A 15,020-nucleotide genomic window follows, 5' to 3' on the forward strand; every position below is an offset into this window, starting at 1 on the left:
GATGCTTGTGAAGGCCTGTTGAGGCAAGTGAAAATCAAAATGAAATCAAATCAAATCAAATCAAAACAAATCAAAATAGATGAACATTAATGGAATTGTATCTTTGTGGTACCAGTGCCGGTGGCACACAAGAAAACCATCCGAACGTGGCCGTAGCCAGTACCGCACCGACTGGCCTCCGTGCTGTGGGCACGTAACAAACACCATCCGATCGTGGCCGTTCGCCAGCCTCATCTGGCACCTGTGTCGGTGGCACATAAAAACACCTTCCGAAGACCCGGCAAGACTAGTCAGTCCACCTGTGCATACCTTCCTTCTTGTGACACTTGTGAAGACCTGTTGAGGCAAGTGAAAATCAAATCAAATCAAAATAGATGAACATCAATGGAATTTGTATCTTTGTGGTACCAGTGCCTGTGGCACACAAGAGAAAACCATCCGAACGTGGCCGTAGTCAGTACCGCATCGACTGGCCATCGTGCTGTGGGCACATAACAAACACCATCCGATCGTGGCCGTTCGCCAGCCTCATCTAGCACCTGTGTCAGTGGCACATAAAAACACCATCCGAAGACCCGGCAAGACTAGTCAGGCCATATCCCATGGCCCCTACCTGGGACGTAGTCAGTCCACCTGTGCATACCTTCCTCCTTGTGATACTTGTGAAGGCCTGTTGAGGCAAGTGAAAATCAAAATGAAATCAAATCAAATCAAATCAAAACAAATCAAAATAGATGAACATTAATGGAATTGTATCTTTGTGGTACCAGTGCCGGTGGCACACAGAAAACCATCCGAACGTGGCCGTAGCCAGTACCGCACCGACTGGCCTCCGTGCTGTGGGCACGTAACAAAACCATCCGATCGTGGCCGTTCGCCAGCCTCATCTAGCACCTGTGTCGGTGGCACATAAAAACACCATCCGAAAACCCGGCAAGACTAGTCAGGCCATAACCCATGGCCCCTACCTGGGACGTAGTCAGTCCACCTGTGCATACCTTCCTTCTTGTGACACTTGTGAAGACCTGTTGAGGCATGAAAAATCAAAACAAATCAAAATAGATGAACATCAATGGAATCTGTATCTTTGTGGTACCAGTGACGGTGGCACACACTTTGTGGTACCATGCCGGTGGCACACAAGAGAACCATCCGAACGTGGCCGTAGCCAGTTTCGCATCGACCGGCCTCCGTGCTGTGGGCACGTAACAAACACCATCCGATCATGGCCGTTCGCCAGCCTCATCTGGCACCTGTGTCGGTGGCACATAAAAACACCTTCCGAAGACCCGGCAAGACTAGTCAGGCCATATCCCATGGCCCCTACCTGGGACGTAGTCAGTCCACCTGTGCATACCTTCCTTCTTGTGACACTTGTGAAGACCTGTTGAGGCAAGTGAAAATCAAATCAAATCAAAATAGATGAACATCAATGGAATTTGTATCTTTGTGGTACCAGTGCCCGTGGTACCAGTGCCTGTGGCACACAAGAAATCCATCCGAACGTGGCCGTAGTCAGTACCGCATCGACTGGCCATCGTGCTGTGGGCACATAACAAACACCATCCGATCGTGGCCGTTCGCCAGCCTCATCTAGCACCTGTGTCGGTGGCACATAAAAACACCATCCGAAAACCCGGCAAGACTAGTCAGGCCATAACCCATGGCCCCTACCTGGGACGTAGTCAGTCCACCTGTGCATACCTTCCTTCTTGTGACACTTGTGAAGACCTGTTGAGGCAAGTGAAAATCAAAAAAATCAAAATAGATGAACATCAATGGAATCTGTATCTTTGTGGTACCAGTGACGGTGGCACACACTTTGTGGTACCAGTGCCGGTGGCACACAGAGAACCATCCGAACGTGGCCGTAGCCAGTTTCGCATCGACCGGCCTCCGTGCTTGGGCACGTAACAAACACCATCCGATCATGGCCGTTCGCCAGCCTCATCTGGCACCTGTGTCGTGGCACATAAAAACACCTTCCGAAGACCCGGCAAGACTAGTCAGTCCACCTGTGCATACCTTCCTTCTTGTGACACTTGTGAAGACCTGTTGAGGCAAGTGAAAATCAAATCAAATCAAAATAGATGAACATCAATGGAATTTGTATCTTTGTGTACCAGTGCCTGTGGCACACAAGAAATCCATCCGAACGTGGCCGTAGTCAGTACCGCATCGACTGGCCATCGTGCTGTGGGCACATAACAAACACCATCCGATCGTGGCCGTTCGCCAGCCTCATCTAGCACCTGTGTCGGTGGCACATAAAAACACCATCCGAAGACCCGGCAAGACTAGTCAGGCCATATCCCATGGCCCCTACCTGGGACGTAGTCAGTCCACCTGTGCATACCTTCCTCCTTGTGATGCTTGTGAAGGCCTGTTGAGGCAAGTGAAAATCAAAATGAAATCAAATCAAATCAAATCAAAACAAATCAAAATAGATGAACATTAATGGAATTGTATCTTTGTGGTACCAGTGCCGGTGGCACACAAGAAAACCATCCGAACGTGGCCGTAGCCAGTACCGCACCGACTGGCCTCCGTGCTGTGGGCACGTAACAAACACCATCCGATCGTGGCCGTTCGCCAGCCTCATCTAGCACCTGTGTCGGTGGCACATAAAAACACCATCCGAAAACCCGGCAAGACTAGTCAGGCCATAACCCATGGCCCCTACCTGGGACGTAGTCAGTCCACCTGTGCATACCTTCCTTCTTGTGACACTTGTGAAGACCTGTTGAGGCAAGTGAAAATCAAAACAAATCAAAATAGATGAACATCAATGGAATCTGTATCTTTGTGGTACCAGTGACGGTGGCACACACTTTGTGGTACCAGTGCCGGTGGCACACAAGAGAACCATCCGAACGTGGCCGTAGCCAGTTTCGCATCGACCGGCCTCCGTGCTGTGGGCACGTAACAAACACCATCCGATCATGGCCGTTCGCCAGCCTCATCTGGCACCTGTGTCGGTGGCACATAAAAACACCTTCCGAAGACCCGGCAAGACTAGTCAGGCCATATCCCATGGCCCCTACCTGGGACGTAGTCAGTCCACCTGTGCATACTTCCTTCTTGTGACATGTGAAGACCTGTTGAGGCAAGTGAAAATCAAATCAAATCAAAATAGATGACATCAATGGAATTTGTATCTTTGTGGTACCAGTGCCCGTGGTACCAGTGCCTGTGGCACACAAGAAATCCATCCGAACGTGGCCGTAGTCAGTACCGCATCGACTGGCCATCGTGCTGTGGGCACATAACAAACACCATCCGATCGTGGCCGTTCGCCAGCCTCATCTAGCACCTGTGTCGGTGGCACATAAAAACACCATCCGAAGACCCGGCAAGACTAGTCAGGCCATATCCCATGGCCCCTACCTGGGACGTAGTCAGTCCACCTGTGCATACCTTCCTCCTTGTGATACTTGTGAAGGCCTGTTGAGGCAAGTGAAAATCAAAATGAAATCAAATCAAATCAAATCAAAACAAATCAAAATAGATGAACATTAATGGAATTGTATCTTTGTGGTACCAGTGCCGGTGGCACACAAGAAGACCATCCGAACGTGGCCGTAGCCAGTACCACACCGACTGGCCTCCGTGCTGTGGGCACGTAACAAACGCCATCCGATCGTGGCCGTTCGCCAGCCTCATCTGGCACCTGTGTCGGTGGCACATAAAAACACCTTCCGAAGACCCGGCAAGACTAGTCAGTCCACCTGTGCATACCTTCCTTCTTGTGACACTTGTGAAGACCTGTTGAGGCAAGTGAAAATCAAATCAAATCAAAATAGATGAACATCAATGGAATTTGTATCTTTGTGGTACCAGTGCCTGTGGCACACAAGAGAAAACCATCTGAACGTGGCCGTAGTCAGTACCGCATCGACTGGCCATCGTGCTGTGGGCACATAACAAACACCATCCGATCGTGGCCGTTCGCCAGCCTCATCTAGCACCTGTGTCGGTGGCACATAAAAACACCATCCGAAGACCCGGCAAGACTAGTCAGGCCATATCCCATGGCCCCTACCTGGGACGTAGTCAGTCCACCTGTGCATACCTTCCTCCTTGTGATACTTGTGAAGGCCTGTTGAGGCAAGTGAAAATCAAAATGAAATCAAATCAAATCAAATCAAAACAAATCAAAATAGATGAACATTAATGGAATTGTATCTTTGTGGTACCAGTGCCGGTGGCACACAAGAAAACCATCCGAACATGGCCGTAGCCAGTACCGCACCGACTGGCCTCCGTGCTGTGGGCACGTAACAAACACCATCCGATCGTGGCCGTTCGCCAGCCTCATCTGGCACCTGTGTCGGTGGCACATAAAAACACCATCCGAGCGTGGCCGTCTGCCAGCCCCGTCTGGCACCTGTGTCGGTGGCACATAAAAAACACCATCCGAGCGTGGCCGTTTGCCAGCCTCGTCTGGCACCTGTGTCGGTGGCACATAAAATCACCCACTACACTCTCGGAGTGGTTGGCGTTAGGAAGGGCATCCAGCTGTAGAAACACTGCCAGATCTGACTGGACTGGTGCAGCTTTCGGGCTCCCCAGACCCCAGTTGAACCGTCCAACCCATGCTAGCATGGAAAGCGGACATTAAATGATGATGATGATGATGATATATATATATATTTAACTTATGACTGCAAAATTCTATTTTTTAATATTTGATTTAAATTTATTGCTTCTATTATATTTTCCTTTCCAGGTGATTCTACATGTGGTCAGAAAGCAGTCTACAAGTTAGGATTAACTGGCATACCAATCTATAATGTAGGCTATTTTACTATTTGGGAGCATTGTTCTGGGTGGTAAAATACTGTTTTGAAAAATAGTTTGTTGTTGTTTGGCCCTTGTTTTGACCTGATGTAGAAGACCTATAACACATGTAGCAAATTTTTTTTTTTTTTGTCTTTGATCAGTAAGTGTTATTTCCTATTTGATTCTGTCTACAAATCAAAGGAAATGACTACTATTCCCTTCAAACTTTGATTTTCTGAGCTGGATATCAATGTTTTGAAACTGACCTATTTTCCATTACATTTCAGACAGATTCAGTGCTGAGTTGCTGAAGCAGAAATATCATTATAGCAAATATTCTGCTTTGATCTTTACAGTGTAATTAGAAGCATTCTTTCCATGATTATCTTGTCTTTTTTATCTTAGACTATATTATCCAATGTGTCATTTGACATCTTTTTCTAGGAGTATGAATGGCTATGTAAAGACCCACTTATTAACCTGAATAAATACATTGCACTTGTGTAAAAAATATTACAGCCCTCTGCCTAAAGATCTTGTAGAACCAGCTTTTATCTAAAGGTGATTCATAATCTTCACATGCCTTCCTAGATTGAAGTATTTCATCTACAGCTTGAACATTAGAGTTTGGGGTGTCAAGGTGGTTATAGTTCTGAAATATAAATTGGGTGAAATGTTAGGTACAATATTTACAGAGTGAGACATAGCAAGAATCATATGAGAAGTAATTATATCAGGTGAACTTTGACAGATGTATTTAGTTTGGAAACTTGGAGAAGCATTAAAGTGTTTTAGTAGTGGTAAAAGAGTCAGTAACAGGATATGTCAGTTTGTTGGTATTTATAATGTGTAGGTGGGTGAAAGTTTGTCTTATTTTTGTGCTATCTAAAATGTTTATATATGTGTGGTAGCTGCTAATAATCTCTGGTTTGCACATGTACTTTATAAAGAACCAGTAACTGTTACAAGTGGAGTACTTTCTGATTTTGAAGTGAGTGCCATACTTTTGAGTTGTAAATATGGCAAACACCACTCAAATTATTACAAAATATAGATAATAGAAAATTCATATTTGGTTATAACAAAAATTAATCTAAGCAAAAAATAGGTTTATAATGTTCAATTTTAATAATAAAATATTGAAAAATTTTCAGAAAATGTTTACCATTATAAAATTATGTTAACATTATATTTGATATATCATGAGAAAGAAACACATTGGAAAATTCTAATTCTCAAGTAATGTTTCAAAAATAACGAAACATTTTATACCATATCCTCAGCTCAAAATTTTTAAATTTTTATAAAGAACCACTTTGTAATGCAAATGTAATGCTCTTTACTTCCAAAATATTATGGAGATTTTAGTAAATCTTGAATTAAAAGTCTCTTACTGAAAGTCTCACATCACTACATATACTGACTATTAAAAAATACCATGTTTGTCTTTAAATTCTCTTTATTATCTCTCTACTTCTAATACTAACCTATATTTGTTCTATTGTATTCTTTCATATTTTCTCTTAAAAATAAATCAGTAAACAAAGAATTGATCTGCTTGCTCAGAGATTGGAGGGTTCATATCTGTCATATTTGTTTTTCTATCAATACATATGTTTGTTTACCTTGCTAGATAATTTTGGAATAATTCATATACTGGAGCAAATTTTATACTGCGAGGAAGAAGGATAGATAAGCAAAATTATGTAAAAATGTATATGTTGTGCCAAACACCCATTATACAATGACCGGTATTGTCAATTTACAGTTGTTATTTATCAAATGCATGTTCATAATTATGCTTTTCTTTCAATGAATTGATAGGTGAACAACAACTGTTCCACTGGTTCTACAGCATTAATGCTGGGCAAACAACTCATTGAAGGTGGTAAGTAGGCTAATTAAGGTTTCTATAATTCATTATCTTTCTCACAGTATTTTGTCTAACTCTATGTAGAGGAAACAGAAGAAATACTGTTTGTTACTTGTGCCTAACACTCGTGAGCTATTTCAATGAACGGGCCATCAGATGGCTGCTCTACTTGTGATAAATAGCAGCCTAATCTCCTTTAAATTAACAAAGATGCATTTGATATTGTGCTCGTACACATCCCTAAAAAGATGGTGTGATCATAATTGGAACTTGTTTGAGCCTAAGTCCACTCAAACAGGATTAGCCTGTAGCTAAACAATAACAATAGTGCACCACTGTAGAAAACAGCCTAGATCTAAATGCTTATGACACGATGTGAGTTACTTTTGTAAACTGCAGCAGCTCTACAAAAATTGACAACTTGTTTGTTAGCTTGCAGTGCTCAGTTCAGTCCTGCCTCTAGAGAAACCTGAATACTTGTAATAGACTGTTTTATCCAAGGAAAGCTTTTTCTTAATATTGTTGAAACTAGAGATATACTCTGTCTCTGTAGATTGAAGGACTCGGTGAAAATATATTCTTTTCTATAAGCGTTAAGAAGACAACCAGGAGCTGTGTTTCTTCAAACAGGTTCATCATCTGATGAGAATTTTTATTTATACAAAGTCAAGCAATTGACATGGATACTACAAATTTTGGCTCACATATATAAGTTTGACTTTCATTAAATAAATATTGATGAAAAAATAAAATATATTTCAAAAAAGAGGAAAAGAAAGAAACAATTATTTTATTAATTTTTAGGTCTAGCTGATTGTGTGTTGGCTCTTGGATTTGAAAAGATGGCCAGTGGTTCTTTATCTTCTCATGTAAGATTTTACTTCTTTCTTGAAATAACACCTGTAAATTCATTAAAATGAGAAAAAAAAAAAAAAAAAAAATTATGAGTTTAAAGATGTAAAAATTTCTGAGATGGAATAAAATTGATTTAAGAAATGTTCTTTAAAAAAAATTTATAAAACATAGTTAATTCAATAACTTTCCCTCTTGGGAAATTTGATGTTTTAAGTTTACTGTTCGCTAGTGAATTAGACAGCACATCCCTACTTTTTCTCCTTTTTCTTTGCCTGTTAATGTAACAGCTTAAACAGAATCGTTAAGACTTGGACTTCAGTAGAACCTTTTCAAAAATGTAACAAGAAATGGTTTAGATAATACTAGTGTTTTAAATTAGCTTTTTGCAATATTATACTAAATATACAGGTTAAATTTGGTTGAATTCATTTATATCTTTCATTCAAAAATTGTTCTGTATACTTTAGAAGAAAATAAAAAACATGTTTTTACTTTTTGAGATTAAACTAATTTAAAAAATAGATGTGGTGTGCTAATAGATATTATAACCAAAAAGAAAACCAAAATCTCTGTATTTGATAATGTGATAATGATAATTTTATTTAGCAAAAATAATAAACACAAACACATACACTGGTTCAGTTTCACTTCTTTATTGTTTGTCAATTGGTTGGCTATTTAACTATTTGATTAATCATTTGGTTAATTAATCAGTTAGCTGTATTTATGCCAAGGTCCTTTCACCACCATTTGCAATCTCTTCAATGACAAGCAAATTAGTTAAATAGTTAATTAACAAATAATGAAGTGAAAATAAACCTGTGTGTGTGTTTATTATTGGCATGATGACCCTCCTGAGATATAGCAAAATTTGTTTAAACATGAGGTCACATCAAGAATCTTGCAAACACAAATACAAAAACAAAATCTATTAAAAAGTTTTTAGAAAAATATAATCATGAACATCCTGGTTCTGTATTCTCTAAATATTAATCTACAATACCTTGTTCTGTTTCTGAAGCTATATTCATTGAGTCTCTTAGAACTTATGCTTATTGTTACAGCAGATACAGTCTAGAATATTGAAAAATTCATACACAAAAGACAACTGTAAGTTTTGAGAAAATTATGCTAAAATAAGCCAATGGTTTTGAAACTAGTTTATCCCATCACAAAAATTAATAAAAGATAGAAATAGAGAGAGGCTATTTTACAGACTAGTCTTACAATGTCTGAAGAGTGGGCATACAATTTGTGCTTGTCATAATGGGGTATTATATTTTTGCATATATTTACTTTCTATTTAATTATCAGTAATTTAAAATGGATTGGCAAGTTGGATCAAATATATTGTTTTTAACACTATTAACCCAACTGATATTTCATGCTGTATCAACTGTATCAGTTTATTATTATAGAACACTTGCTTCCAGATGTTATATATGTGATAATATGCTTTAGTTAATCTCAAGCTGTTTCTTTTATTTTGAGTTCTAATTTCAGTGGACTTCTCTTTTGCATACCTATCTTTTAAATGCCAAAAAATTTTATTATTTTAAATACATATGATTCTGTAACCATACTTAAATTTATATTAGTTCTGTAGTTCATAAAAGTATTAAACACATATTACACAAATATATTCTAATATCCTTTAATGAAGAATATAAAATTGTAATGGATGAAAAATCATGGAATTCAGTTTATATTGAGGTTTGTATACTTCTTTCTATTCTAGTTTAATGATCGTGCCAACCCTCTTGAAAATCATGTTAATTCCATGGCTGAAATGAGAGGTATTGAGGCATCACCAATTACTGTACAGATGTTTGGAAATGCTGGAAGGGAACACATGGAAAAATATGGTAATTAACTATTCAAATTTTATTAATAACTTTTTATCAATTTGTTGTATGGCTAGGTTAATATCTTCTTGACATCGGAGTGTTACAACAAGAGGGAAAATAATTTTTATATTCAATTTTAGAATTGCCAAGGTGAGAGAAATGAGTGCTAGTTCTCTTCATATATATGGGGAGAGATAGAGAGAGAGCAAATATCATAGGTTTTTACCTACTCAAATGTAACTAAACTTTCTTTTACAATAAATAATTTTGTCTACTTTCCTTCATATTTTGTTTTAAACTGCACTTAGATTTGAGAGTGAACCTAATATACTTAGTTGCTGTAGATTTTAAAATGGCATGTCAAGCTGACATGAAATTGATTGTCGTTTTTGTTTTATTATTAATTACTACTACCACTTTTTTTTTTCTTAAGGTTTTACATCTAACATAAAAGCATGCATTATGATGGTTAGCATATGAAATGCAAATAGAACATGTATTTTACTGCTAAAAAATAAAAAATACCTAATAAAGAAAGATATTGTATCTTGTTTAGATAATCGATTTGAGCTTTATCAGATATTTTAAATTCTATTTGTTGGGAGGTTCTGAAAAAACTGCAATAATTAATGAAGCAATGTTTTGCATAAATCATAGTCCCCTGTACGACTTGATAGCATCTATCATGTGCTTGCTAATTGTTTTAGGTTCCTATGTAGTTGTAAGCAGACATAGGCATTGTTTTGTTGCTTCCTACCATTAACCCAGTAGAACTTCAAGTTTGGGACAATAGAAGAGAAAGAGGGTTACACCAGCACTTGGCTGGTACTTATTTTATCTGAGCAGTCTGCTGCAACATGAATTAAAAAAACCATGTTTAATTACACAATGCATCATCAAGTCCAGGACTCAAAACCACAATTTCACAATCATGAGCTTTCTACCTTAAATACTTGGCCACACACTTTTACACTCATGACCATTTTCAGTTCCACTATCAAGTGGAACCTACTTCAACCTAGGTTAACTAATGCAAGTTGTGTAAATAAAATGATGCTATATTGTATTATCTGTTGTGTGTGAAGTTTGAACTCTTGATCTACATCTTAACCATCCATTGTACATCTAACAACATGATTATTAAATTTAATTCTTCTCTCCCTATTTCATTTCTTCATAAATTCTTTTCTCATCCAATAATTATTTCTTTTAATAAGAAAGTTGTACACAACATATTTCATTGTTTTAAAGACACTTAAAATGTTTTGTTATTCATTGTTTGTACTTTTAGGAACTACAAAACATCATTTTGCTAAAGTTGCATGGAAAAATCACAAACATTCTGTCAATAATCCGTAAGTTGAATTGTAAATTGACCTTAACAAAATCTATATGAAATATTTTATGAAACTCTAGAAATAAAATCAAAAACCCTTCTTTCTCTCTCTTCCAAAACTTGCATTTATTAAAAGCTTTTCTTTTTATTAGATTGGTCTACAAGAAACTATTTTGCCAGTGACTTTTGCATGCTCTCCTAGACCTGAGATATCCACGCATTTCAAGTTTAACTTGAACAGATGCCGAGAAAATATATGCAGAGTGAGAATTCCAGAGGTTCCATCTGATGAACTAGATGTAGAAGTTAGTATGGGCCAAATATATTGGACAATGAGTCAGAAGTCCCAGAGCAGAGTTAGCATTAGACCAGCCATCTCTGAGGATCAGAAAGAAGAGATGTGTTAGGGGTTGTACTATGGTGTTGAGTTTATTCCAAAGAAACAAGCAACCTTTCTTTGTACACGCATCGGGGATGTATGTGTGTGTGGCAGCAGCAGTATCATCCCAAATGTGAGAGCAGTACTCCAATATGGATCCCACATGACCTTCATAGAAGGTTAGCTGTAGATGGGGGTATGAAATATTTTCCAACCCTGACTTCTAGTTGCATACTGTTCATGTTTAGGAGTGGGGAGCAATAATGTTTTCTCGATATGTATAATGAGCATGTTTTTGTGTTGCTGACGGAGACAAGACTGGCATCATTCCATTGGAAGATGTTTTCAAGGTTTCTGTTTATGGAATCAGTACAGGATTGATGTTAGATGTCCAGGTTGCATGTGGAAGAATGAAGTGTGGTATCATCCATGTATGAGTGGGCACTGGAAGTGATATACAGATCCTTGATGTATAGGAGACAGAGTATGAGGGAGGGTCAAAACCAAGCCTTGAAGTACTGCAAAGTTGAGTGTGAGTTACAACAAACTCCATCAACACACAATGTACTAGAAGCCACTAGTCTGAGAAATGTGACATGGTTGGAGTCCATAGGGAACAGCTTTACCAGGAGATTTGCATGCCAAATGTGGTTGAATACCTTCATGCCAAGAATGTTTCAAGGTCAGCTACAAATTATATCTATTGTGGAGTAGCCAAAATTTGTCTAATGGTCTACAATCTCTCATGACACAAACTAATTGCATTAACATACAAAATCATAAGTTATTTGAAAGCAGAGATAGTGAACGATATTTGTTGTCAGTAATGATATGAAATTATTGGATACCTTGTCAACCTTTATATCAGTGGCATAACAGAAAACTATTTCTGAAAGTAACATTAATATCCCTTACACGTTGTACTTAATCAATTGTTAATATTTGATTGGAGATTATGATTTTGGCATAATCCATTACTTTTAGGTTTCTCATTCTGTCAGACTCTTTAGATTTAATTTCTTCATAATCATAAAATTTTGACATATTTTGCATATCTTCAGGATTTTAAAAAGATCGTTTAATATGTTCTATCATTACATCATCATCATCATCATTTAGCGTCCGCTTTCCATGCTAGCATGGGTTGGATGCCCTTCCTAACGCCAACCACTCCGTGAGTGTAGTGGGTGCTTTTTACGTGCCACCGGCACAGGTGCCAGACGGGGCTGGCAAACGGCCATGGTCGGATGGTACTTTTTACATGCCACCGGCACGGGAGCCAGGCGAGGCTGGCAACGGCCACGATTGGATGGTGCTTTTTACGTGCCACCGGCACAGAGGCCCGTTGGGGCGGCACTGGCAACGGCCATGTTTGGATGGTTCGCTTACGTGCCACCGGTACTGGTATCACAGCTACAATTTCCATTGATGTTGATCGATTTTGATTCTGATTTCCACTTGCCTCAACAGGTCTTCACAAGTAGAGTTTTGTGTCCCAAGACGGAAAGGTATGCACAAGTGGACTGGCTACATCCCAGGTAGAGGCCATGGGTTATGGTCTCACTTGTCCTGCCGGGTCTTCTCACGCACAGCATACTTCCATAGGTCTCAGTCTCTAGTCATTTCCTCAGTGAGACCTAAAGTTCGGAAGTCGTGCTTCACCACTTCGTCCCAGGTTTTCCTGGGTCTACCTCTTCCACAGGTTCCCTCAACCGCTAGGGTGTGGCACTTCTTCACACAACTATTTTCAGCCCTTCTCGTCAAATGACCATACCAGCGCAAACGTCTCACTTGCACAAATCAATTAGAATACCAATTTACAGAAGTATATAATTTACAAAATTAAATGAATAGCAGTAAGTCAAAAGAAACCCACTTATTTAAGATTATCAAATTAATTAATTCCCTTGTATTCTACTTACTATCTTATCTACCAAGCATAAGTAGTAGACAAAGTTCTAGATATTTCACACAGACAGAAAAACACACAAACAATCAATTGTCAAAATTGTTGAAGTAACAAAGTACTATGTAATATTTAGCTATGGCCCTTTCCCTTCTGACATCAGATGCCACCAAGGTTGACTTCATCATTTACCCTTCTGAGGTTGATTAGATACTGTCCCAGTGTAGTACTAGGTTATTATTATCAACTGTACCCTCCTTCCCTCCCTCCAAACAGCTAGCCTTTCCCTTTGTAAGAAATCAATATTGTGGATTATTAGTTTTATTATTGCTTGTGAATGTAGAATTTTAGAGCAATTAAATTTAAGCAGCAAAATGAAGACTACTATCTATTAATCTAAATTAAGTTTGACAAGAAATATTATTTAAATTTTGATTTAATATTACTTAATTCAACTACAAAATGTGCATGTATTTTTGTTATCTTTTTTTATACATTCTCATACTTTTTACATCAAGACGTTTTGAAATTGATATATGGGCAACTTTTATTAGTGGGTTAAAGCATGATTTAGAATAACACTTTAAAAAACTTATTAAACTAAAACAATGCCAATAAGGTGATAAAAATGATCAAGTATTAAACAAAATGTTTCAAAATTTATTTTCATTTCTCTTCATTTTGATTTCAATTTCCATCAAGTCAACATTATTTTCCATCTTCTAAGGTTGATACAATAACTATCAGTTACATACTGGTGCCAATTCATTTGATTATACATCTCTTCTACAAAAATTAACCTTATACCCAGTTTAAAAAATTATATTAGAAGGTAAACATTCTTCAAATAGAATGGTGAATTGCCAGCTGGATTGAACTTCATTTGTATTAGTTTCTATGTGAGCACTCTATAATTTGTTGATTACTAACTTAAATAATGTTATTAATGATAATTAATATTAAATTAAACTTTGCAATAACTAGGTGCTGGCACTTACAATTAATTAATTCCCTTGCAGAAATGTTAATTGCTAATCAGTTTAAGTTATATTGAGAATATATAATTGAAGGAAAACAATTTAAATCTATTGAGATTCTGATCAGATTTAACATTTTAAAGAAATCAATAATTGTAATCTGAAGTTATTTTACGTTTCATATTTTACCAATAACTTCATTTTTTAAAAAATGGTTTACATGTTAGGTAGTTAAATTTTTATTTTTATTACGTACTAGCAGAATTGCCCGGCGTTGCTCGGGGCTGAATTGCTTGAAAGTACTGTTAATGATTGCACTGAATTATGATGATTATTCAGGCAAATATTGATATAAGCTTACGGTGGGAGATAAGGACTTAACGATCAAACGTGTGCCATTGCATTGTTTTGGGGGAACCAAATTTCTGATGAGCATTATAGGGGCACCAACTTTAAGCTTGAGAAAGTGTGGTGGTAGTCCGGGGTGCTCAAGGAATTGAGTACCTCTATTGGATAGTTGATGACGTCCTCTGGGTCAGGAGTTGTATCGATAGACTGATATACATAGACTTCCCCAGGAATGAGTTTTAGCATTTCATCATTAATATGGTGAACAGTTTTATTCCTCGGGGCCAGTATAGCCTTTTTGCCAATCCAATCCATATTCTGATAATTAGCTTGTAGATCTGGGAACACTGCATCTCTGAGATCAGAAGGCGTCTTAACAATGGTACAAATGGAATCGATGGCAATATTACCAGTTTCATCCCCTGGTATTTTGCCTTCGCCAAGTGCAAGGAGGGTGTGAGGAAATGCTGCTGATGTGATATTACGTCGCATATGAGCACGCATATTGGTGTGAAGTTTGAGAGTTACTTCCGTTTATTTTTAAAAATATGCATTAAAATGGGAAAAAATGATGGTAAATTATTTGTAAAATCATAGACTCATCTTAGACGCGCGCTAATACCCAGAAGGGCTCGATATGAATCACGACTATAAGATACCCGGTTTTGGTTAAACTGCATCGCAAAATGTGGGAGTAGTTAGGAATCTAAATCGGAG

At 38.0% G+C, this 15,020-nt stretch overlaps 1 protein-coding gene across 2 annotated transcripts in view; it reads left to right on the forward strand.

Moving 5' to 3' along the window:
• Window positions 1-15,020, forward strand: part of LOC115210783 (non-specific lipid-transfer protein) — a 78,906-nt gene that overhangs the window by 21,801 nt on the left and 42,085 nt on the right. For both annotated transcript variants that reach the window (XM_036502012.1, XM_029779510.2), the window contains exons 4-8: window positions 4,730-4,794; window positions 6,607-6,670; window positions 7,460-7,524; window positions 9,249-9,375; window positions 10,649-10,712. In XM_036502012.1, coding sequence (XP_036357905.1) covers window positions 4,730-4,794; window positions 6,607-6,670; window positions 7,460-7,524; window positions 9,249-9,375; window positions 10,649-10,712 — 385 coding nt within the window. The remainder of the gene's footprint in view (window positions 1-4,729; window positions 4,795-6,606; window positions 6,671-7,459; window positions 7,525-9,248; window positions 9,376-10,648; window positions 10,713-15,020) is intronic.

Source organism: Octopus sinensis, linkage group LG4 (assembly GCF_006345805.1).
Source record: "Octopus sinensis linkage group LG4, ASM634580v1, whole genome shotgun sequence".
NCBI lineage: Eukaryota > Metazoa > Mollusca > Cephalopoda > Octopoda > Octopodidae > Octopus > Octopus sinensis.